This window comes from Babylonia areolata, chromosome 27, assembly GCF_041734735.1.
Source record: "Babylonia areolata isolate BAREFJ2019XMU chromosome 27, ASM4173473v1, whole genome shotgun sequence".
Taxonomy (NCBI): domain Eukaryota; kingdom Metazoa; phylum Mollusca; class Gastropoda; order Neogastropoda; family Buccinidae; genus Babylonia; species Babylonia areolata.
Window position 1 is genome coordinate 19,863,995 of NC_134902.1, and position 26,644 is coordinate 19,890,638.

Consider the following 26,644-nt stretch of genomic DNA (forward strand, 5'->3'; position numbering starts at 1 on the left):
CTATCATCACCTGTTCATGGAGACATTCGGAAGGAACCTGGAATGGTGTTTTTTCTAGGCTCTAGAGGATGTGATACTTCGGTACATTTTCTGGAGTGTCTGACAGGATTTATCATCGGAGTAGAAACTCCTGTAAGACCTTCTATTGGATTAGTTTGGTGTATTTTCGTTCTCTTTTTTCTTTTTTTCTTTTTTTTTTTTCATGTGTGCTGTGTTTACTATGTTTTGGAAGTTAGTTTCTCAGGGCGCCTTTGTTTGGTTTTCCTTTGTTATGTTATTCTTGTACAGATCATTTTTGATATGAACTGGATACTTTTGTCAGGGGAATGTGTTGCCTTGTCTCCCATGCTTCCCCGGTGGCATTATTGCCAGACTGTTAATTCCATCAGCCCCCGAACCATGCCAAACACCCACTTTGTATCACAGTCCATGGGGAGTTAATGGCAACCCTTTTGGCACTGAGCTAAGTTGTAATAAACCACATCTATGAACAAGGTGGCTGTCAGTGCCCAGCTCCATGATACCAGCCACATGTGGAGACCTTATACTTATTGCCTGGTCAGTTCGCAGGGGTTCACTTGCGCCTGTTGTTTCTCAACCTGAGTAATGGTCCCCCAGCTGATGGTGGTAATTGATGAGTTGCAGCAGCCCCACTGGCTGAGTGCAGCTGGCCTTGATGCTAGCCCATAAAAAAAAAAAATAAAAAAATCTACACGGTACACATACCTTCAGTGACATTGCTGGTGCTGAAATTTTCCAACTTGAACTCATAACAGTTGTGGAAGTGCGGGGGAAATGATATGTAATTTGGGTTTATCATGAACCCATTGCTTGAAGGCCGTAGAACTGAAAATATGTTTTCTCATTCTGCATTCGTTTTAGTTGGAATAAAAACATCCATCTTTAGGAAGTCCTGGTTTTGACTTTCTCGGCCTTCTTAACTAGAATGATGTTCAGTTCCTGTGTTAGATATTGGAATTACTTTCAAGAAAGTTTAGTTGGAAATTCAAGTAGCATTGAGATGAATCCCATGATGAGAATGGCATTTGATTTCATTGTCCATTCATTTCTCCATGAAGAGGATGACTTTTGATTTTGTTGTGTATTCATTGTTCCAAGGGATGATGAAATATTTACAATTATTTGTGGCATGTATTATATACCCATATATAATATTATGGCATTTTCCCCAAGCAGTGCACAGATAAGCACTTTTCTTTCTTTTTTTGTTGGAGTGACAAATAGGGGTGTGGGTCATTGTGTGTCATCTTGCAGTTGTCTTGAAATATGTTGTTCCTGTAATGGACCCATATAGTCTATTGGATTATTTTATACACAGTGATTGATTGTTCCACAGTCTCCATGTTCCACACAATGATTAAGTGGTCCACAGTCTTTCCCTTTTCCATTACAATTGTTTGATCCCAGATCTATGTTCCACGCAGCAATTGATTGGAGCGCAGTCTCTGGTTTTACAGAAGTACCTGTGTCATAATCCATTTCAGATAGAAACTTCTCGAAAGGACTATTGCACATTTTCTGTTGCTTCCAGTGTTCAGTGACTTCTTCTGGTACCTGCACTGAATTTTTACTTCATAGGAATGTCAGTTAGCAGCGCATGCTCTTGCGATAATTTTGATGTTGGGACACCCACTGTGGCTGTGTTGATCAGTCTGTATAAATATATTAGGGTTCAAGTACAAAATATGGCGATCTGTCCCCTGACTTTGCTTCCCAGAACTGAGTCAGGCATCCTGGATTGTGTAAGAGATCAATAGTTTTGACATGCATCGAGTGAAGAGTTGGGAGGGGCGCAGACCAAACTGACACAGTAAGAAATATGAGCTAATCCCAATCCCAGATACGGGCTTTTTATATCCATGTGGCTGATAAGCAGTGTTTGGTTATCTCCTTTTCCCAGCATGGGTGAAACATTGAACAGTTTTTGGGACTCAGTTGTTTCCCCTGCTGTAGCAGTGGTGTGACCATCATGGGGAGCTTCTGTCAGGGTGGTTAGGGAAACACGTGTCGGATGTCTGTCTGTGTGTGCGTGCAGGAGGGGGGCTGGGAGGCACCCGCAAAGGAGGGCCTGACGAGAACACCCGCTTCTCTGGACGTGACGACTACTCCGGTCAAGGAGCTGGTGGAGCGGGAGCAGGGGCAGGGTAGGTCCCGAGTGAAGGGTGCAGTGCAGTTCATGTTTGGTTTGGTGGTCACTTTTTTTTTTCTTTTTTTTTTTTATTGTTGTTGTGGTGGTGATGTGAGTTGTTTTTCACTCCATGATTGGTTGGGAATTCGGGTGGGGTGCAATACCTGATGGTGAGGATTTATGTGATCATTAGATTATTGGGTATGTATGAATTTATTTTTAGATAAAAGTAAAAAAAAAAATTTAAAAAAAATGTTTTCTTGTGGACCATTCATTTTCTTACTAATTGATCTACCATAAAACTTAACGTTCTGGATGAAGTGTGCTTTTTAAAAGGATTATCAATATTTTTTAATTTTCTTTTTCTACTTTTAAAGAATGTATTTAAAAGTATGGAATGCAGGGATAATGTGATAACTGAGACTTTGGTTCTGTAAATTTGTGTATTTACAGCCCCTCATTATAGTCACAATATTTTTGTCACAGTGACACACACATGCACACACACATATATATATATATACACACACACACACACACACACACCACACCGTTTCATGAACAAGCCAGAAGAAACGTTTCAGGGCTAGCATGCTTATTCACAACCTGTTTCAACTCTGAAAGTAATGTTTTCATTGTGGTTTTTTCCTCCACAGTTACGAAGAGCAGAATGGAGCAAGAGGCCGTGCAGACCGCTCACGCAGCAGGGAGAGGAGGCGTGGCAGAAGCCGTTCTCGCAGCCCCGCTCGAGGCATGGGTGGCAGGGATCGTATGGACAGGGAAAGGCGTCGCAGCCGCAGCAAGGATCGGGACCGCCGCCGTAGTCGTGACCGTGAGGAGCGGGGTCCTGAAGGTGAGCAGGGCAGTTGTGATGATGATCACATGGATACTTCTGTAGCATCTGTACTCAGCCACAGACCAGGCTCTGAGCACTTTACAAACAGAGTCATTAGCACAGCAGGCTGCCTGGCTGGGTAGAACCGACTGAGAGCTGCTTTTGGGTGCTCATCATTCATATCCTGTGTCATTCAGTTAGGTTTCAGTCATGCGAACGCACGCGTACACACACACACACACATGCTTTTACATGTATGACTGTTTTTTTTTGTGTGTGTGTTTTTAACCCCACCATGCAGGCAGCAATACACATCTTTTTCAGGGATGTGCTTGCTGGGTATATTCTTGTTTCCATAACCCACCTAACACCAACATGAAATACAGGATCTTTAACGTGCGTGTTTGATCTTCATGCTAACGTCCTTATTCTAAATATATTTCTGTTTAATAATTACGATGTAATAAGTAATTGCAATGTTTTTAAAAGCGAATATGTGAAATGCTTTTATTTGAGAACATATGTTTATTACTCTTGTTTAATCAAGTTATCCGCGTGTGTGGGGTGGGGGGGGGGGGGGGGTGCGGTGCGGGGGGGTGCTGATTATCTGGTTGTGGTTTTCCGCAATTCATCTTTATTCTTATCTTATCTGTCTATTATAATCAATGTGCAGTATAGTAGGCTATGTTTATAATTATATTCAAATAATATTTCTTAATTCTTTCTGTTTTTACATTAAGAATACTAGTTATTACCTGCAGTGTGTGGATGTATGTATGTGATATTTTTTTTACATTTGTATCTTCGTAATATTTGTTGGGGCTGTTGTTGGCTTTTACAGTTATGGTCCCCATGTTGTCTACTGTCTATGTTGTGATAATGCACCTGACCAAATTTCTCCAGTTGGAGATAATAAAGTTATTCTTATACACACAAAGAGGGTTTAGGCACTAGCAGGTCTTCACATACATCGTCCTGGCAGATTGGAAAAACTCCACTCTTAACCCACCAGGTAGGCTGAAACTGGGGATTGAACTCAGGAAACTGGTTTCTGCAGGTAACAGGATGCCTAGGGTCATCATTCTCAGTCTACACTTCTCAATCTTCACTCCGTTCACTCTGAACTCGCACCCCATATCTTCAGTATAAAGTACTGTAGCTTTAGCTCCTATTGATTCTGTTTCACCTTTTTTCCTGTCTGGCAGCTGTCAAATTTTGAGAAAAGGATATAGACCTTTCATGTGTTTTATGCATAGAACTAGACCCAGAGGTCCTTGTTAGTACAGCATTAGCAACAAGAATTAGCCACCAGAGCAAAGCTGTAGCTTGCACCAGTTTGACATGGTAAAGCTGTAGCTTGCACCAATTTGAAATGGTAAGTGTATGAGCTAAACAGAGAATGTACGAAATAATTCTTATAGTTTACATTACATTTAGGTTAAGATTTTGATTCATTCTGCAATTACATTTGTGTTTGAAGATTGGCAGCTTTGGTGACTGGGGCTCTAAGTGAAGTGTTGGTTCATGCTGGTTCTAGATCGTCAGTGCCCTGCACAAAAATGTGTAAACATGGAACAGACTAGCCATGAAATGGTGACGAAGAAGGGGAGTTGGGGGGAAACATTGCAAGTCCTCCATAAAAAGAAATGTGTAACGTTTATGTTCCTTGCTCACAGAAATTGTTTTCCTTTACTAAAATTGCCCATTCAGTGCTTTGCTTGATAAACTATTGGCACCCCCCCCCCCCCCCCCCCCCCCCCAAAAAAAAATAAATAAATAAATAAAAATAAAATACTGGGCAGCTTGGCTTGTTCTGGAGTTGCGAGATGGGATAGTCTGAGTAAAAGCATGGCTAGACGCTTTACAGAAATTTTGACAGCGCTGACTACTACACAGTCTGTCAAAAAATATAGTTGAGAATCATATACTGTATATGTTGCTAAAAGGTCTTGAACTAGAATTGTCCATTCATCCTGGTTGCAGAAGAGGAAGAGGCAACCCGCAGCAGAGAAAAGAAGCGAAGCCGGCGCTCGCGATCCCGTGAGCGCAAGCGCAGCCGATCGCGAGAGCGCAAGCGTGGTCGTCGGAGCCGATCCCGTGACCGCGGCCGGCGCTCACGTGAGCGTCGCATCAAGGAGGAGCCCGACGTCACCTTGGAACCACCGTTTGGAGACGGGGGCATGGGTATGGGAGGCTATGATAACTACAACAATGCTGGCTATCCCGGCGGAGACTTGGAGAACAAATCATGGATGGATTTCACAAACGTCCAGGTCAAGCAGGAGCCTTCAGACGCGGGCTACCCGGCCCAGATGCCAAATGTTGGGGCCCCTCCCCCTCCCCCACCCCCACCAGAAGATGGGGAGGATGATGAGTGAAGGGCTGCTGGTGTCAGGGTGGCCTCATTTACCTGACCCTGATGCAGACAACAACAGATTTCTTTTTCTTCCAACAGGATGGGTTTTTTAACTTGAAGGAGAGACACTGCCTTTATTTTCAATTTCATGGTAAAGAAGTGTAGCATGGACTCTTGAGAAGCTTTTAATTAAACTCTTCCATACTGCATTTCTATTTATGGCTGCACTTTGCACGTACACACACACCACTACTTGACTTTGGGTGGGGCGGAGGGAGAGATGCATATTACAACATGAACAGATACTATCGTCTTCCTAACAATTCTAAAAATAAATTAATGAATAAAAAAAAAATGGGGGAAAACGCAGTGTGTGTGCATTCTGTGCACACAGACATTGCACTCATGCTTACTTAAAGGATTTTTAAATTACTCTTCTTTTTTTTCTCCACCGTTTAATATTTGCTGTGGTTCATGCAAACAGACAGTCATGCAACAATTTGGGGAGAATTTAAGATCAGTTTGCTGGGATTAGCAACCACATACATGTATATACATCCACAAACATATCAGGTAGGTCAAGCTGGGTTTTTTTGTAAAACAGATTTATAGAAGAACAAAAGAAAAAGAAAGAAGATTCTGTGTCTGTAGATGATGCTGAAAGACACCAGATGCATTGTAAGAGAGAGGCAATGAGAACCAAACGCTTTTTTTTTTTTTTTTTTTTTTTTAAAGAACCAAATATAAACAGAATTCTGCAGATGCTTTGTTTCCACCTTTTTTCTGTTTAAGCACCACGGGGCACTCTATGTTCCATGGCAAAGTAATAACAGATTACTGGATCAGATGGTGGATTATGAACAATCTTTTAAAAATTGGTTTTTTGTTGTTTTTTTACTGTCAATGAAGTCGTCAGTGCTGATTTGGGGGGTGTTCACCACAGAAGTGTTTGAGATCCTGAAGGTGGGTATGACTCGAACTCAAAGCAGGTGGGTAATGTGGAGATAGGATCTTACCCATGGAGAAACAGATTCTTAGAGAATAGTAATGGATAGCACATATGTGCATGGATTCTTGTATTTAAAAAAAAAAAAAACACTTTTCATGCTCAGTTATGGCAGATCTGTTTGTTTTTCTGTTAGCAAGAAAACACTGGTAAGTTGATCAGAAATTGCAAATACAAATCATTTTTACAGAGTACATGTAATAACACTTTTTTTCTTATATGCTGAAGAATTTAAATTAATGGTATTGGATATCAGTTGCTTAATCACTTAAACATACATGAACCAAAACAAAAAAACAGGACTGCAACAATGGTACTACTTTAACAGACAATGGAAAACAAGAATCACATGTACAAGCAATATTGATTTGAAAGGCATGATGTAATATTTCTGATACATGTGTGAAACTAGCCATTTTCCAGATGCAAAGAAGTGTTCAACATTGATATGAAAATTTAAATGTGAAGGCAGTTCAGATGACAATCTAGGAATGGAGCTGGCAATTGTTTTTGTGTGGCGATATTTTGCAGTTTCTTTTTCACGGTATTTGTAGTGATCTTGTGGTAAGTATACCATGGTAAGTGTACTGGTTATGGTTATTTTTTGGCCTTTATTCTGAACATGTTCCCATGAATTAGATTTACTCAAGTGCTGATAAAAGGACCATTTCCATGTAGTTTATTCAAACCCCACTTTGTCTTGAGGAAATATTTCTCATTTGTATAGAAACCACTTCATGGCAAGCACTTTCAGATTTACACAACAGGATAGATTTTTGTATGAGGCCTGTAATATTAAATATGTGGTAAGTATGCAGTGAATGTTTGCCCATGCAGTATTTTCTTCTGTCTTTACTCATCCAGACTTACTCTGACAGTATGCCAAACCCACCCCCTCCCCTTTCCCAAAGAAGAAGTTTGCAGATTTTGCTCTCTGCTGCTTGTTGCAAATTTGCTGAGGAGTTAGCTTCAGATTTAAATTGCACTGAGCCCCTATTCATGTTCACATTTTGTTCATTGTGCAGCTGTCAGTTTCAATAAAGCTATGCTTGTGTGATTCTGTGTGTGAACTTGCAGTGACAGTATGTGCTTTTGTTTGGTGGTCACCACTTTTGTACCATTCTCTCAAGTTGTTGGTGCATGTGTCCTTTTGGCAGTACATTAGTAACCATGCATGTAATGTTAGTTACAAGTTAACATTTATATTCCATTTTCAGATCTATTTGCATTTTTCTCTTTGGAAACTCACTCATCCAGATTTCTGAGAGAATATATGATAAATATGTGTATTTACTGGCGTTTTTCAGTGGACAACAGGAGATTGCAGCCAATAGCTGTGTATAGTTGAAACATCACTTTGAAAATTCTGCAGCAGTCTTCAGATTGTTGGACACATTACAGCATGGCTAGATAAGCTATATACATTACCTTGCATGCTCACATTTTCAAATCAACAGGCAAATCACAAAAAAATTAATTTTCCCATTTTTTAATACCATTTCAGTTTGTTTGTACAGCTTTATAAAATTAGTTTTAACAGGAACCGGGGGTGTGGGGGGGAATCGTTGCTTTGTTCGAAGTCCGTGGAGACCCAGACTGGATGGACTGTAAATGTACAGCTGGACAATACCTTTGTGTAAAGTGTGCAAAATAAAAATTATTTTAAAGGGCTTTGAAAGAAAGCAGTGAAGGAAAATAAAAGACAAACTACAGCTTTGAAGAACACTTACACAAAAAATATCAAATCGTCAAAGGCCTCTGAAATTGTCAGCCAGCGCTGAAGTAAATCTCTAGCATATCTCTCTCTCTCTCTCTCTCTCTCACGCCCACACATGTGCACAACACATTACATTTCTTTTCACATTTATGTTCCAGTTTACTTTTTTTTTTTTTTAATACCTTAAACTGTTAGGTTCACCTTCTTATGTTTTACACTTGGGTGTGTGTGTGTGGGGGGGGGTGTTTGTGGATGAAAACTGTTACATGATGGCAGAAGACAGAGGATGGCAATGAAGGCAGGTGAGGTGATGGATGCATGGTGATGAAGCCAAGGGGGAGAGCAGGAGGACTCAGGACAGCTTTGGACAGTTGGGGCAGTAGAAGTTGCGAGGCATCACATAGCCCTCTTGCTTGTCCCTGGCAAACAGAGCAATCTTCAAGGACGACGCCAGCATTCACGTCACTGGAGTGCATGACACCATGCACACTGACTGACATGTCTTCTCTAGGTACCCTTGCTCTGATGGAGAAGTGATCACATTTAAGAGATACACACGCAAACGCTGCTACAAGATGCACTCAACCTCATATGAGCAAATTAGAAAACATTCCACTTACCAGTTGTCTTGTTAAAGCACCAACAAATAAAGTGCATGTTTGTAATTTTTGAAGGTGAATGCTCTTGTGCTTTCCTCAGGCATGCAAGAAAGTATATCTGGACAGCTTGTACACATGACCATTTAAAGTTGTATTTACACTTGCATGCACAACATGCGTGCATCTTGGCAGTCTGTCATCAGTTATTGACATCTGTGCACATCAGTCATTATCATTTGGTGTGGATGCGCATGTGACTATGGAGTCCCAGTTTGGATCTGCACAGGCGTCCATAGTAAGAGCAGGGAAACTGTCCAGACTCTTTGGCGTTGCTGCTGCTGTCTTCATCTTCTTGTGGTTTCAGCACTGTTTAAAGGCAGTCTTCCCAAAGCTGTCCTGCGCTTGCTTTGTCAGAGCATGTCAGCTGGTCCTGCCCTGTGCACGCTCCTCTAACTGCCTTGGGGGGGGGGGGGATTCCAGCATGCACAATGTTGACCTTTGTACAGTTATTTTGGGGGCCTTCCTCACTTTTTGTCTACGCAGAGTTCACCCTGAAGCATTGAGGAGCTGCTTAGGGATTCCAGAGTCATCCTTTCGGATGTGGCCTGCCCAATGATGCCAGGCTTTCAGGATGAGGGCTTTGATGCTTGTAGTCTCTGCCCCGTGGAGGATGTCTGGGTTAGTGACCTTGTCCTGCCACCTTATGAATGCCAAGCACTGTGAGCAGTCTGTGCATGTGGAAGTGCTCAAGAAGCCTTGTGTCTTCTGTACAAAGTCCAGGTCTCAGAACCATAGAGTAGGGTGAAATTAACCCGTCTTGTACACTTATAAGCTTGGTTAAAAGTTGGACATTGTGCTGGTTCAGTACTCGGGATCTCAGTCTACCAAGAGCTTGGCTTGCTTTGCTGATCCTAGTGTTGATCTTGTCAAAGGAACTGTAGATGGTACTGCCCAGGTATTTGAACTCTTCTGCAGTCTTCAATTCTGTTCCCTCAGTGAAAATAAGAGGGGCTGCAGATTGCAGGACAGAATGGAGCAGAACTTCAGTTTTGCCAAGGCAGATGGTGAGACGAAAGAGCCAGGTTGCTTCAGCAAATTTGACAATAATGATCTTCCAGATCATTGTCATTACACTTTCAGTGCCATCAAGACACAGTTCAGTTATTCAAGGAGGCATCACTGTGTTCAGACACATCTGTGTATGCTACACCACATCTGCAAAGCAGATGCCTGACCAGCAGCGTAACCCAATGCACTTGGCACAGTCATTAGCAATGAGAGCCTCTAGTGTGAACTTCACCAAGGTCTTTTTTAGTGCTCTAGCAGCAGAAGTTGAATAGGGACCCATTAATTTTGTTCTATACTTCATACACACGCCATCTTTGTCTCTTACAGCACGGCTGAGGCCACATGTGATAAAGAAGTTGCAGAACACTGGAGCCAAGACACACCACTGCTTCACAATGATAGATAACAAATCCTCACAATATAAAGCAAATGTACTCATGGTGGTTGTATATCAACCCTTCCATCTTCCATCTACCTATCCATCTTTACCCAATCTGTATTAATCCATCCAATCTTTACTGTTTACCTATGCATCTGCCTTATACATTTCCAAGTACCCTTATCAATCCATATTTTGTATTTGTATTTCTTTTTATCACAACAGATTTCTCTGTGTGAAATTCAGGCGGCTCTCCCCAGAGACAGTGCATCGCTACACTACAGCGGCACCCATTTTTTTGTATTTTTTCCTGTGTGCAGTTTTATTTGTTTTTCCTATGGAAGTGGATTTTTCTACAGAATTTTGCCAGGAACAACCCTTTTGTTGCTGTGGGTTCTTTTACATGTGCTAAGTGCATGCTGCACACAGGACCTCAGTTTATCGTCTCATCGAATGATTAGAATGAGACAACTAAGTGGCCATTGCAATCTATCCATTCTGACCCATCTCCAAGTACCAAAAACTATCCATCCACCATGCCATCCAAGAACCTTTGTCAATCCACATTCTCTTCAGACTACCGGTACAGCCAGTCATCCACAGCATCCTCCATCCAGCTTGATTCAAGTATTTAAGGAACACTGCTTCTCTGCCTGTGCAGCCACCTGGCCTCCATCTTAGTACCTGCGTCATTCTACCCATCCAAATATCAATGTCAGTCCATTCATCCATGACCTATATTCAGCAGCACAGATAAGACGATAAACCCCAGTGCAGCATGCACAAAACACAAGGAAAGGAACCCACAGCAACACAGGGGCTGTGCCTGGCACAATTTTGTAGGAAAATCCACTTTGATTGTAAAACATAATACACTTACAATGTGGGTTGCACTGCACTTTGACGACATGCTCTCAGCTGGGAGAGCAGTCCAAATTTCACACAGAGAAATCTGTTGTGATGAAAAAAAAAACAGAACTATAATGCACAACAAAAAAAAAAAAAAAACATAACCAGTGTATCCATGCTGACTTACACGTCATACTGGAGGTGGTTGATGACATCACTGACTTGCTGGGGCGAGATCTCCCCATCAATCTGGGCCAGGTACTGATACAGGTCTTTGAATAGCGGGAATGGGATGCGGGCCGCCCCACCGTCTGGGTCTGCTGTCAGGATCTCGCATATCACCTTCATGGCATCTGTGATGTTCTATCACCAAACAGAGAAGAGCGCTGTTCCTCAGTTTACTTATTTGGTGGGGATGGATCACTTGTTAATATTTATATACTTTATCTGTTCTCACAAATACCGCTTACATATTACCATCTCATTTAATTATCATGTGATGAATTTTTTCAAAAAGGAGATAAAAGAAAAACACAAATGCTAAAAAAAAAAAAAAAAAAACAGCATCACATTCTTGGAAAATGGAAGGAAGAAAAAAAAGGAGAACTGAAGACAATTAGCGGATGGGTATGCATTATATGAACTAACGGGTCAACAGAAAAACTGGCTCGATAGGCAGGTTGAAAAGGCGCTTTTTCTGAAGAAAAAAATATATTCATCTGAAAGAAAAACTGCATGATTAGGAAGAAAGTTAAAAAAAAATAATTTTAAAAAAAAGTATCACACAGAAAACGATCTTGAATGGAAGGATATTTGCAGGAGTGTATGCACCATGGTGCACTGGTCAATGCTTCATAATAATTATTGACACCATTATGTCACCTTCCTTCCACAGTAATTTTGACCTGCAATTTTCCATTTGATTTCATAGTCTTCAACTTTTTTTTTTTTAAACCTGTATTTGTAATTTTAAAAACAGATCAAAACATGAAGACTTACAGTCATTGGCGCTTTTAAATGTGCATCCCAACAGTGAATGAATAAATAAATAACTGAAGCTAAAAGCCCTGTTAACAGAAATTAATACTCCATGATCTTGAGCTCATTTAACCCTATAGGACAGAGCAACTTTTGTTACGATGACAAAAAGCACCGATGAGTAAAAACAAAATTTTTTTAAAGCATCAAACCCATAGCAACATGGTCAGTTCTGAAACAGAATTTTCAAGAAGCTCCATGCTCACAAAAACATTATAACATATATACCATAATATAGATTCTACTCACAAGTTAAATTACTGATAAAATTCACCAGTGAAGTTGCTCTGACCTTTTTAACTTTAACTTGCACTCTGGCACCACACTATCCTTGAAGACAGCAGCCTCAGTTTCACACAAAGGAATTTTGGGTGACAAAGTAATCTACATGGAAATCTGACCAAAAAAAACCAAAATATTATTTTGCTATTGTGGGCCAATGAATAGGGTTCTTAACTACACTCTTGACCTCTTCAGTACCAGGCATTATTTTGGCTTGTGCTTCATATTTGCCAGGTGTTTTTTTGGTTGCAAAGGGTTAAAAAAAAAAAAAAAATTCTAGCACGCAAACTACTGCAAGAAAGAATGAATAACCCATACTTTTCTGAAAGGAAAATGAACAGACTATGCATTTAAGATAGTTTGAAGCTTACATAACACACTGGTTAGCAATGAGAGAACCATGAATGGGGAAAACAAATTTCACATTCATTCTGAAAATATGATTATAGTTGTTTAATGTTACTTAAAACAACTGAAATGGACCTATGAAACATCTTAAAACTAAAATATGTTGCCATCCCTTATGTACACATGGAGTCATGAATTATAATCCAAGTTTTGGTATTGGCAACTGAAGCAGAAATGTAGTCAGCAAACTGTTTCTTTTCATTAAAAGAGAAATAGAAATCTCACACACACGTCCTTAACGTGCCACGCCTGCCTGTGCCACACCCACTCACCTCATGCTCACTTTCAGAGACTCTCCAAGAGGTTATCAGTGACCCAGTTGGCACACAATGCAGGAAGGGGTGGGGTGTGAGTACTGTTCAGAATTTCACCTGCGGCAACATTTGATCCCCTTCTTTGATCAACTGCCAGTGATTTTCAAAAACCACACACTTCTCCAGTGATTCATGCAATGCACAACATTGTTCCAGCATGACACTGTTCCACTCCCTCCATCAATTTCTCCCTCGCTGCACTGAAGAAGGGAATGGGTAGTCTTCCAGGCCAAGTCTGGGTCAGTGAGTGTTACTCTTGGCTTCCTGTCCACTCACTCACTCTCCTTTTATTGCAACATCTAGCTCTATAATTACCCCCACCCTCTCTTTACTCACACTCGCATCGAGGGAACCATCTGACAAAATTTTGACACCACAAGCTTTGACTAAATACAACCTCAGTGACTTGTAAAGCTTATGCAACATCTTGGGCGACAAAATGACAAAGGCTGTTTGCAACATGCTGCCGTTCCATGCCACTACAGCCAGATTGTGTTTTGTCATCAGCCTTCTTGAAATTTTCTGAGGGGTGCTGACAATAACATCCAGTAATTACCATACAGAGTGTGACTGGCTGTTACTCACAGATAATCAAAGTAGACATATCAAGCTTTCTGACTGGTGGCTACATCGACATCTCAACTTTAAAATGTAACTGTGAAAAATCCTTAAATGATGTGGGTGTATATGTATGTCACTGGGCAAAGAGTGAAGCATTTTTGCTGATAAAAAGATATATATATACACGCACTTACATAATGGGGCACTGTAGAGGTTAACACATAAAACATGAAACAAATAAGCTTCTCAAATCCATTCATTGTACTTATCAAGAGCTGCTCTGTATGGATATATAAGAACAAGGAACTTACATCTCCCAAGGCTGAGGCTGCCAGAGCGAAGAACCTGTTCCATTCCACCTGACCACTGAAGCTCCCGACACGAACCAGGTCATCAAACTGTTCTTTGGTCAGGGCCAGGTCCAGCCATTTATCTTCAATCAAGCTCAGATCCACCGTCTTCTTTGGTCCCAGCTGCAGCAAAAACAAAATGGAAGGGATGACTCTGGTCTGTCTTTTTTTCCGTAATATTTAACCTTTTCGCTGCCTTCACAATGTACGAGGGTCATTCAATAAATAAGGTGAATTTTTCGGTATAAGGACTTCTAATACAGATAGAAGCTTACTTTTTTTTCTTTTTTTTTCTTTTTCTTCTTTTTCACATGGATTTAATTTGTTTTGCAGATTAAAAAAAACTTTGAGAGTTTTGGCAATTAACAAAGATGGCCGACCAAGAAGCATGCTCCAGGATTGAACAGCGGTCAGTTATCAAGTTTTTGGTTGCTGAAGGGTGCAAACCAGTTGAAATTCATAGGAGAATGTCAACTGTGTATGGTGCCACATGTTTCAGCCGAAAAAATGTCTACAAGTGGGCTAAACTGTTTAAAGAAGGATGGAGCAGTGTTGAGGATGAAGACACGCCTGGAAGGCCTACAGAAGTGAGGTCTCCTGAGGTGATCGAATCAGTCAATGTCCTCATTCAGTCTGACAGAAGGGTGACAGTGGATGACATTGCAAGGACTTTGAGCTTATCTGTTGGGACAGCACACAAAATTGTCCATGATGACCTTGGCTACTCGAAGGTCAGCTGCCGGTGGGTGCCAAAGATGCAAGGCCTCACACAGCAGCCCGAACGGTGCAGACCATCAACGAGCTGGGCTGGGAACTGCTCCCTCATCCCCCTTACAGCCCAGACCTTGCCCCTTCAGACTTTCACCTGTTTGGTCCCTTGAAAGCGTTCACGAGAGGCACGAAGTTTGAAAGTGACAATGAAGTCAAAAGTGTTGTGAGCGACTGGCTGAGACATCAGTCCAAAGATTTTTACGCTGAGGGAATACAGAAGCTTGTGCACAGATGGGAAAAGTGTGTGACAGTGCTGGGAGACTACGTTGAAAAATTTTTTTTAAAAGTAAGCTTCTATCTGTATTAGAAGTCCTTATACCGAAAAATTCACCTTATTTATTGAATGACCCTCGTAGTTGCAGCCATACTGCCTAGCTGAACTTCATCAGACTTTTCTGAATTTTCCTTCAGCCAGAATCAGAAATAGCATCAGGTTCTTGTTCGTGTTACTGATAGTCCAGCCGACCGCACAGGGCCATATCAGGACTGTCAACCCATAGAAATGCTCAACCACATCAACACAAAACTGTCACATTTACAAACAAAATACACTAAGACAAACCCAGAAAACAAAGTTCATGACACATTATCCCAACCATTTAGCTCCTTATGGCAAATAAGACTAGGCCATGCTGAGGACGCCAGCCGTTCCACTTAATTTTTCATCCCCAGATTTTTTTTTTTTTTTAAATCATAGAAATGGAAAACATGATACTTCAAAGCCAAACAAAAAATACATAGAAAAGGCCATTCAGACAAATAACACTGCAGAATGGACAGCTAGTGCCTATTCCAGTGTTTACATCTCACTACCTAGTCACCAAAGCAAAACAGCACAGATACTACATCACAGACTGCAGAAAAGAGAAAAAAAAAGTGTAAAGGATCGCTTGAAAAAAAAAAAAGGGGGGGGGGGATGGACTGGGAAGGCAGAAAAAGAAGACAACAGTGAAGAAAGAAAAAAGGCAGAAACAAAGAGAGTGAAAGAAAAGAGGAAATTTCTAGCATAGAATTTCCAGAAGGCGGGGATGCTATTTATACTGAAAGACCCCCAGCATCCCCACAGGGGGGGGGGGGGGAAATAGCGTCATAACTGTTGTCCAGCCCAGAGGAAGACTTATTTCAATCATGAATAAACATAAACACAGACCTAATCTAGTATACGGTGTGATCTGTGGCTCAAAGTGTTGACCAACTGCCAGCCCAGTCAGCGCGCAAATAGCAAAGACACAGCAGACGGCAACGAGCAATCTCGGTCGACTTCAGGCAAGCAAAGATGGTTACGATGACCCAGATTATACTGCAGACACTGACTGTTCTGAGACTGACACAAAAGAGTAGGCAATCACAAGCCTGGGAAAAAGCAAGTACCACAAGAACAACAAAGGAAGTGGAGGAAGGAGGGAGAGGAGGAGGAAGAGGGGTTTGGGGACCTTGATGATAGCACACATTTTGGAATTGTTCCAACATGTGTGTAATCTTAGACTGTTTTGATTGTTATTTTCGTTCAGTTACATCTTAGATACAAGGCCTTCATTTTGGTGGGTTTTCTATATTGGCATGCTTATTTGTGTTGTTAATCTTTTGTTGTTGTTGTTGAAAAATGTACTATGATATAGCTATTCAGTTGTTTTGTTTTTGCTGAAAAATTCACAATGATATCCCTTTGTTTTAAGTATCAAGAAACATTAAATTACATGGCTAAAATATACTGCATTGTTTAATCAGCTCAAAATCTGAATCTATATACTGTATACATTTCAAAATGCGCTAAAACAGAAAGCTCATTCAGAAAAAAAATTATCGTTTGCATACCTTTACCTTTAAACAAAATATGTAGCCTGTAGATTCTTTTAAACATGCCCATCTTCACTGAAAATTTCATGGCAGAGGCCCTGCAGCAGAAGTTATGCTTCCCTGGCAGTGGACAGGTTAAGTTCAGATTCATCAAAAAGAACACACATATGAAAAATAGTCCTATCCAAATGAGGTGTGTGTAGCACTGGTACAAAATGGCCACTTCAGATGGGTCTGATGGCTGGCCAGGAGATGATCAAAATAATATGCATGTTATAGATCCCAGGGCACATTTGGTGGGTAACAGTATTATGAAAACAGCCAGCATGCACACTCAGGAAAATGGAGGTCATTTTTAGAAAAGTGTGAAGTAATGTCAAGAAGCATCAGACTGACAAGATTATATCCCACGTGTGTAACCATATCCTGTACAAAGTGCTTCAGCTATCAATGCCAAATGTTATCAGCACAGAAGCTGTTCTGAGGTTACTTTGAGTTGAGAAAATGACCTGCTTTTTGGCAAACATTCACTGTTGAAATCATGCACAAAACAAAAACAAAAACAAAACAAAAAATCATGAAAAAAAAAAAAAAGTAAACAATAAAAATTTTTAAGAAAGACATGGTAACAAGTCACACAAGCTAAGCAATGACAACAGAGTCAAGATAAGCTATACTGAATTTTTTTTAAATGGCAAAACCTGTACTAGGGGTTAAATAATCGATGGTGATCACTGGAGACATACGATGAGCCTGCACAAATCAAGCACACAAAGGTAGAGTGTTTCACTTGTAAATGCTGACCTGTTTGTTGAGCACCTTGAGGATACCAGGTGTCAGACCGGTGTCTGTTTTCTGTGTGGCCACAGGCATCTCCAGCCTCTCCTTCACCGGTGGCATTTCCCCCTTGGCCATGGCTCGAAAATAACTGGTGGTGATGGAAAGAGAACAGGTCATAGGCACTTAGCATCAGCCACTTGACCAAACCATTATCAATAATGCATTCACACCAAGGAAACATCACAAATCTACCCCAAAAATGGTGGGTGTGACTGCTGATCTAGGCTAGACAGAGCCTTGCACTTTCAGTCTGTTGGCATTGGGCTTGCATCCCAACATCAGCATCAGTAGCTCAGAGTGGAGATGACGGGGGTAGTGGTGGGGTGTGTGGGGGTACTCATTTTCCCTTTAAAATATCTATTCAAGAACCCATGCAATACACTTTTTTTGTGTGTGCGTGTTGTTTTTCAGTGGGCTGTAAAGATCAATAAGTGGGCTTTTACAAGTTGGGACAATTTTACCCCACCATTTAGGCAATCATATTCCCATTTTCAGGGGCACACATGCTGGGCATGTTTGTGTTTTATATATTATCCACTGAGCACTGACATAGATTACTTGCGGGTGGTTTTTTTTTTAGGGTTTTTTTTTTTTTCAATGTTCTGCATGTATCTATATATATTTGCATGAAGGGGGTTCTGGCACTAGCAAGTCATGGTGGTGACCTGGGAGATCAGAAAATCCTCCACCTTCAACCCACCAGATACAGCTAGGATTAGAACCAAGGACCCTAGGATTGGAAGTCTTAGAGATCTAACCACTTGGCTAATGCACTCGCCATCCACTTAAACAGTGTACTTTCTCTAAACCACCCTCCATTTAATTAAAGGAGCCTGAGACTTACGCAGCGGACCATGCCAAGACGTCCTTGGGCTGTGTGCGAATGGCTGCCTTTGTGAACTGCTTCAGAATGTCCATCAACTCCGGAGGGATGTTGATCTGCTGAGAGCAGTAATAGGGTTCATCAGGATTGGTCGGCATGGTGGTAGGTGATACCTCTGCAACAAAAGCAACAACTTCCACTGAAGAAATGTTCAGTTTCTGAGTGTGCGTCGTTATTATTATTATGATTAGAATGTGTGTGGAAAGAGCTGATCTTTTTCTGCATTTTTAAATAAAATTTGGGGTCAACAAAGTATTTCCACAGAAACAGAATTTGTTACAGTTTACCACCAACAAACACATATACTTTCCCACTTTTCCCACTTACACATAGACAACCAAAACACACACATGGGCCAAACAAAAACAAACAAAAAAACACACAAAAAAAAAGAAAAAGAAAAAGGATTTTGGTCAAGCATTTGACAAACTCCTATCACCTGACCTACATATGTTCTCATATATCTGAAAAGACATTTTATTTAAGTGTTGACAGGGTACAAAGGAAAGTGACCATTATGGTTAAAGAATGTGAGGAATGAGCTACCGAGAAAAATTAGGACTGTTCACCTGCATTCCTCAAAAAGACAGCAAATAAGGGGAAACCTTGTTAAGGCAGGTTTACAAAATATTCAAAGCTACAGAAGACAATTTTGTGAGATTTAATCCATCCATCAACTTGTGAAAAATCTCAGAATCAAGGAGGTAAATGCTATATTTAGCACTGTCAAACAAAAAAAATGTCAATATATTCTTTTTTTCTAACCACTGGAACGCACTAGACTTTAAAACTGCACCAACTACTAACATATTTCTTTTATCTCCTGCGTGGACACCAATCAAATTTTCAAGAACCTATTTTTTCAACATACATGACTAATCATCAATAAAATTCAGTTTATGCAAACCCAATCAAAGAGAAATGTAAGGTGAACAAGCAAGTCAGCCCCTTTACTAGTACTTCTCTATAAAACGTATACTGGGTTTAGGTTTCATGTTGGTCATCAGTCATTGATGCCTACAATTTTCAAATGACCTGTCGATATGGCAGCCAGTTGGTCAATTATTAATTTTTCGTAAAATCAGTCTTGTTAAAAGGGCTTCAGTAGATACTAGAATTCTAGATTTCGTTTATTCTCCTGCAAAACAAACATGAAAGCAGTTTCAAACTCTGAAAAATGTAAATGAAATCATCACTGTTGTTTCTCTGCAGTTCGACATACAGCAGACAGACAAAAGAAATTCAAAACTTGTACCGAACTGAGAAATGAAATGAGATACGGGGCACAGTTGCTTGTGTATCGGAAACTGAGGCGGATTACAAAGCCAGTTTTGATTTTTACTACCCAGCCAGTCTCCTTGGCTGAGGATGTCTTTGATATATGTGATGTCTTTCTACTGCTTTGTTTTTGTTTCTTCTGTTTTCCTTTATGTTAACTGGACCAGAATGTGAACATTCACTATCTAGAGCAGTCGGCATAAATCAGTTCTGTGTTTCTTCACAGCAGAATAAAGTTTAGTTATGGCTATGTTCTTTTCCATGTGCATCATGACAGCAACATTAGCACATGGTCTCTATATATCGTCACATACAGTCACATACACACACACACACACACACACACACACACAACAAACACTTGCGCGCGCACACACACACACACACACACACACACACATCATTGTTGAATGTATAATGCCATTTCACATACCAATAAGTGATGGACAAAGCACAAATTCAGTTACAAATTTTGGGCATATGGGGTGGACTGATGAGTGCACCATGGGCGAGAACAAGAGTTGTTTTTCCTGACCCATAAATTTTCAAAGAATATCATGACTAACTGGAGAGTTGTAACATAACTGGCATAGTTTTATTTATTCATATGAGAGTTTTGATTTTGTTCAGGACACCATGGGTCATTTGACGAGTTTACCACAAAACATATAAACAAAGCAAACAGAATGATTGGAATAATAAAAAGAGCATTTACATTTATAGATTAGGTTACTTTTTTATGGTTATATAAAACATTAGTTAGACCTATCCTAGAATATGGAAACACTCTATGGTACCCAACGCAAATAAAGCAGTCACAAGCCATAAAACAGGTTCAAAGAAGAGCAAAGCTGATCTGTATCATAAACGATTATTCACATTAAGAAAGATTAAAGTACTTACAACTACCATCACTTAAACCATGAAGAGTAAGAGGGGACTTGATACAGATGTACAAAATATTTAAAGGGTCTGACAATGTAAACAAAGCATGCTTTTTTGTACTCCAAAGGTAGACAGTACAAGAAACAGTACAGACAAAATATTTAAACAATATTCTAGAACAAATTTATGAAAGTTTACATTACTGTTTAGTAACAGAGTAACAAATTATTGGAACAAACTAACAAACAATATTAAACGTGCACCTGGTATAAATACTGTTAAGAATGTCATAGATAAACATGAGTTATTGACAAAAACGAAATACGACTTTGATGGATAAAATGAATTAGCTAGTCAATGACCGGACCAACAACAAAAAGAAGTAAAATCTGAAGGGGCATAAAAAGCCAAAATTGCTAAGTTAACTGTATATATAACAATGCCCCAAATGCTGATCCTGATCCTGATCCTATAGTTTTTATTTCATTTTACACTTCTCCAAGACTACAAACCTTGACTCTGAACTGAACTCCAGTAAATTTTCAGGTCTTGGTTTTATCCAGCTTATTTCGAATTTCCCAACTGACTGTCACATTCAAGACATTACCACTGCATATTTCAGATTTGGCAAAAACTATTCCTCATGAGTTAATTGCAAAAATGTCCAATCTGCGACATGCCATGACAATTGACATACAAACTTAGGCCTGAAGTTTACTGATATAATAACTGTCCCAGCAACAACTACAAGCTTATTATTTATATTAGTATTACAAAGCATAGTTGTCCAGAGTAGAGTTCTTAATATTCCTTTACCAAGTATTTTTTAATTATGTGTTCAAAAATCTCCTTGACATGAACATCAATTTAAAAGAAAAATTAATTGACTCTGACCAGTGATTTACAGTACATGTAAAAGAGAACATATATGTATCCCACAAATAAAAGGAGACTGATATTGAAGGAGGCATAAAAAAGGCTGTGAGGCCTATGCAGTCAAATGCCAGTCCCTACATTACTACTAGTACTACTACTACTACTAAACTATGTATCACTGGATACTGAAAAGTTATATCAATATCAAGGCGTGCAGGCCTGACAAGGCCTTTTGCCCGCTTGAAGTGGGGAAGAAAGAGAGTCCCCACATATGTCTGGTGCATTTTTCAACATTCACAGAATCACAGAATCACAGAAATGTTTGGCTATAGGCTAAAAGCCTTTTGCCCTCGTAATCAGTGTCCATTTATGTGCTTTTGGATCACTTGTTGTGAACAAACCCTTGTTTAAATCTGGCATAGTGTATACTATATTTATCTACAGCTCAGTAAAGATTTAACTCTGTGGAAAATACATGGTTCTTAAACTTTTTGTCAATGTGATTTTTGAAGGCGTTTACCGATGGTGCACTGATGGTGTCATAGGAAAGGTTATTCCACAGATTTATGATACGGTTAGTAAAGAACTTGCGGAACTGGTTAGTTACGAAATTAGTTTTGTTTTGAAGTTGTGCCCTCGAGTTTTATCGTAGTTAGCCATAGTAAACAATGAAGAGGTGGTGCAAGGATCTTAATCTTCTAAACTCAAGGCTAGGCATATTAAAAAGAGCCAGGCGCACATTGAGTGAGCAATGCTTGAAAAATCAATAAATATGTAAATGAGTTTTGTATTTAAAATTTTTTAAATGAATATCAAGATAATTTTTAAATGTATTCACTGTTTCTGCGGAAACAACGTCTTGTGACAAATTATTCCAAACATTTGTTACTCTGTTAGTAAAGAAATGTGCAAATCTGGAAGTTTTTACTGAAACTTTTACTAGTTTGTAGGAATGGCCTCTTGTGGCACTGTTCTCATTCAATGTAAACAAAGAGTTTATAGTTCTGTCATATAATCCATGAGTCATTTTATACATCTCTATTAAATCAAAGTTAAACTTTTTTTTTTAAATACTGTCTGGAGAATACCACTCTATTCCTCATCCACACATGGGCTGTCATTTCTAATTTCATTTAAATGAATCAAGTCTGACAGATCTGGGCTACTTTTCTACGCAACACTAAACACATATGGTACCAAGAACATCAACCTCCATCAACCTCCCCCCATCGCGAGTCCATCACTTTGACATTACATAAACTTTCATTTCTTTTCTCGTACCGACGCTTTAAACTATAGCGGGGATCACATATAAATTCTTGAGATGTATATTATGCTTTTTTCACGACAGTGCCCCCTTGTATGCCCCTGTTATTAGTCGGAGACTGGACATGACAATGACTAGGCCTAATGAAGCATGTCGAGACATTTTGCCCAGACGATGTCGTTGATGGAAATTTATCACTAAAAATTTCCTCGGGTACAGCACAATTTAAGTTAAGTTTCAATATGAATTAAACGAAGAACACACATTCAAACTGTATACATCTGCTTTGCCAAACTCGGCTATACAAAGCGGAAACTACCTGTCAAATTCTGTGCTTGATCTTCAGCTATCCGCTGGCTGTTGAAAAACGGTTGTTCGTGGCAACAACTACGCAGCCGCAGATAACGAAACAAACCCGTTTCCGGTCAAACTTTCGACATTCAGATTCCAGGTCTACTTTCGATTCTTTCTTCTTCTTCTTCCACTTGACTACCAACATAAGTATGTTGATGAAACTGTCGTGTTGTGGGAGGTTGCTGTTGGGCGCAATCCAGCTGGGCCACTGAGGGATGTACTATTACCTTTGAAACTTCATGTCAATACAAGAACTTATGGTGAACGTTCTTTCATCTTTGCTGCTCCTCACATCTGGAACAACCTTCCTCATCATATCCGAGCATCTGATTCTATTTCTGCTCTTCGCTCATCACTAAAGACTCATCTCTTTAAAACCTATCTATAAGTACTCTCAGCTTCCTTTTCTCCAACACCACCCATGTCAGCTCACTTTGGACTGGTGTATGTATACAGTGGGAAAGGGAGAGTGTGAGTGGGGGGAGAGGTTTTTGAGAAAGAGTGGTCATGAATGTTTTATGTTACTTGTAATATTTTTAATGTAAAGCGCCCTCAACTCTTAGTGAGAAAGGGCGCTATATAAATGTACATTATTATTATTATTATTAACTGACAGGGGAGATCCGCTGGTGTGTTCGCATCTCCAGCTTGGACAATCCGGCTACCGTAGCGGACCCCGGGAATACACCCAACCGGTACAGCCCTAGCCTTCTACAACACTTCTTACCAGAGGGGGAAAAAAAGTAGGGGTGGGTAGGCTTGCTAGCAGGTGGGGGGTGGGAGGGTTTGTGGGGGGTGGGGTGGGGGTCTGTGGAAAGTTGACTGGCAATGTTAAATCATCTCTTCCCACTTTGTACACCATTCATCAGCAACCTCAAGTGTTTTCAGACTATTTTTTTAAAAGAAAGTCACTGACATCGGACAAGAACTTGATCATATGATGTCGCGCCCCGACCCTCCTGGGACGGGACCTACCTTCTCACACAGAAGGAATCAGGGACTTGAAAGGGTAAATAAAGTTTTATTACACGACAAACAATTGCAAATACAAACAAATAATAAAGAAAAACCCCAAACAAAAAGTATACTGTCAAACTATGGCATACAACCCTCATGCAATCAAAGCACACACATGCACGCGCACACAAACATACACACACACATACTCATGATCACACACACACACACACAAACTTGGATCCCGAGTGATGACTAATGATAAAGTCGATGTCCCTTCTGGGAACGTGAGGGAAAGAAGGGGAGGGGACAAACACAAATCTTGTCCTCTTCCACCTACCCCTACCGCAAACGGTGAGCGGCACTGTTGAGGGGGCTGGCGGAAAAGCTGGAGTGATGAAGTTCGACACAAGATGATAAACGACGATGAGAAGATGGACGAACGGGTGATGTTCGGGAAGGGTCAAAGGACGCAACTGGGCTGGGGAAAAGGGAAACAAGGGAAAAGGGACGAAAGGGAATAGCTGGGCTGTAACGTCCACGCTCAACCCAGGACGCTATTGGAGTCTGGCGAAGGGACGCTGCCAGTCTGTCGTCCCAGCGGACTCAGGCGGGAAGGGAAGATTCCAAGAACAGGTACAGGAACAAAAACAGGAACAGGCCTAAAAGGCCAATATTACTATGACAGTAATATCACAAACTAGCATAAACATAACGATTTTAAGACTTAATTCAATTACGTAATAAGAAAATCTGCTTTAATCACTGCACTTGGCAAACACGGCTCAGTTCCAAAAAGTGGTTTATGTAAAACCCAACCAAATGCAAAACAATAACTACTACTACCACTACTGCCACCACTACCACTTCTACTGGCACTACCACCACCATTATTTGGGAAATGAACTTATCCGAGACCTATTTCAATACGGGAAAAATTACAACAATGAATTTTACTCAAAATCCCCCATAATACTAGGACGAGTAATGATTTAATACAGTGCAGCAAGAAAATCAATTAACCACGTATAACATCAAACAAGCTAGCCAACCACTTTTACACTTTACAGAATCATTTCGAAAGAGACCCCTTCCTATTTATCCAATGTAGCATTCACACACACAAAAAGGAACGAGAACATTTAAACGTTTAACTGAAGATAAATACTGGCTACTCACATGGAACAACTTGTTCCCCTGGTGGACTTGGCTAGTCAGGAAAACCTAACTTCAACACACACAGGTGTTATACACAACTGGGCAATACATAATTATTGCCACACCCAGAACATCCACATGGATGTTACTCTTGAGAGCTCTACCGCGCGTCTGCCTTCCAAAAACCAGTTTAAAAATTCAGCTGATGCTGCCCTGAGTACAGCTCAATGGAAAAATAAAAACCCAGCACGTGAAAACCCAGGAAATGACACTATGTGAAACTCAAGCCCACAAAAACAACAGGCGTTCGAAGTTTATACATTATACAAATCCATCCACACACAGACACATGAAATAGGAATAAGGTCAAAAGGTAAGAAATGTAATCCATCTCGCGACATATGACTACTGTTGCATTATCAGTGATCAGTTCGAATCATGCCACCAGTTCAGTTTCTTCTGTTTTTGACTGCTTCTATCCTGTCACAGGAGATGAACTAGAAAGATCATTTTAAAGTCAAAACCAACCACATGCCACCATTGACACTCTCTTACCCACTTTGACACATGTAGTAAATGAAAGTCTTCTGTCAGGTTCTTTTTCCTCAAGTTATAAAGCCACAGTTGTAAAACGTCTGCTAAAGAAACCTTCTCTGGATCAGAATGCTCTACAAAATCATCGACCAGTATCAAACTGTCTTTTATGTCAAAGGTCAATGAAAAAGTTGTTTTGAGTCAGTTATTTGAATACCTAAACTCACATTCCCTGCTGTCACCTAACCAATCAGCATACAAACCATTACATAGTACAGAGACTGCACTTCTCAAGGTCACTAATGATATACTCCTGGCACTAGATCAAGGTAATATTTCCGTTCTTACTCGGTTAGATCTCAGCACAGCGTTTGACACGATAGACCATACACTTTTGTTGCACATCCTTCATTACTACTATGGGGTTTCTGGATTAGCTCTCTCTTGGGTCAAAAGCTATCTTTCAAGTCGCATCCACACAGTCATCATCAATAATCACTCATCACATCCAGCACCTGTTTTGTTCAGAGTTCCACAGGGTTCTGTCTTTGGTCCCATACTATCATCATGTACACCAAACCTCTTCATACACTGATCCAAAGTCACTGTTTCCAACCAATCTTTTGCAGACAACACACAGCTTTATAGAATATGTCAACCTACAGAAATAGGTCAGACCATACAGACTTTACAGTCATGCATCACAAACTCAAACTAAATGATAATAAGACAGAAGCACTTCTCATTCACTCAAAGCACTCATTTTCTGACTTGCCTAAGCCGGGCCTTCATCTATCCTGGTAGGAACCTCAGACATACCTTTCTTAGCATCCACACGCAATTTAGGTTTCTTGCTTTCAGATGACAAGACACCTGACATACACATCAACCATATTTGTAGGTCAGCATATGCAGCACTCCAACAAATCAGTTCCATTCGCCAGTATCTAACCACAGAAACCGCAAAGACATTGGGTTTTTTGTTTTTTTTTTGTTGTTTTTTTTGGGGGGGGTTGTTTTTTTTATTGGTCCTATCTAGATTAGATTATGGAAATGCTCTTCTTGCCGGCTGCCCCAAACACTATGTTGACAAACTTCAAAAAGTTCAAAACTTTGCAGCATGACTCACACTC

At 40.3% G+C, this 26,644-nt stretch overlaps 2 protein-coding genes across 2 annotated transcripts in view; one reads left to right on the forward strand and one right to left on the reverse strand.

Annotated features, from left to right (window-relative positions):
• Positions 1–7,403, forward strand: part of LOC143300964 (U1 small nuclear ribonucleoprotein 70 kDa-like) — a 70,356-nt gene extending 62,953 nt beyond the window's left edge. The window contains exons 8-10 of the mRNA XM_076614918.1: positions 2,057–2,165; positions 2,806–3,002; positions 4,968–7,403. Of these exons, the coding sequence (XP_076471033.1) occupies positions 2,057–2,165; positions 2,806–3,002; positions 4,968–5,362 (701 nt within the window). The 3' untranslated portion in view covers positions 5,363–7,403. The remainder of the gene's footprint in view (positions 1–2,056; positions 2,166–2,805; positions 3,003–4,967) is intronic.
• Positions 7,404–7,819: 416 nt separating this feature from the next.
• On the reverse strand, positions 7,820–22,943 carry LOC143301103 (ropporin-1-like protein). The gene is made up of 6 exons (XM_076615155.1): positions 22,828–22,943; positions 18,164–18,317; positions 17,284–17,407; positions 13,873–14,034; positions 11,146–11,321; positions 7,820–8,482 (listed from the first exon to the last, which is right to left on the reverse strand). The coding sequence occupies exons 2-6, from the start codon at positions 18,298–18,300 to the stop codon at positions 8,416–8,418; spliced, it is 666 nt and encodes a 221-aa protein (XP_076471270.1). The 5' UTR covers positions 18,301–18,317; positions 22,828–22,943; the 3' UTR covers positions 7,820–8,415.
• Between the last annotated feature and the right edge of the window lie 3,701 nt (positions 22,944–26,644).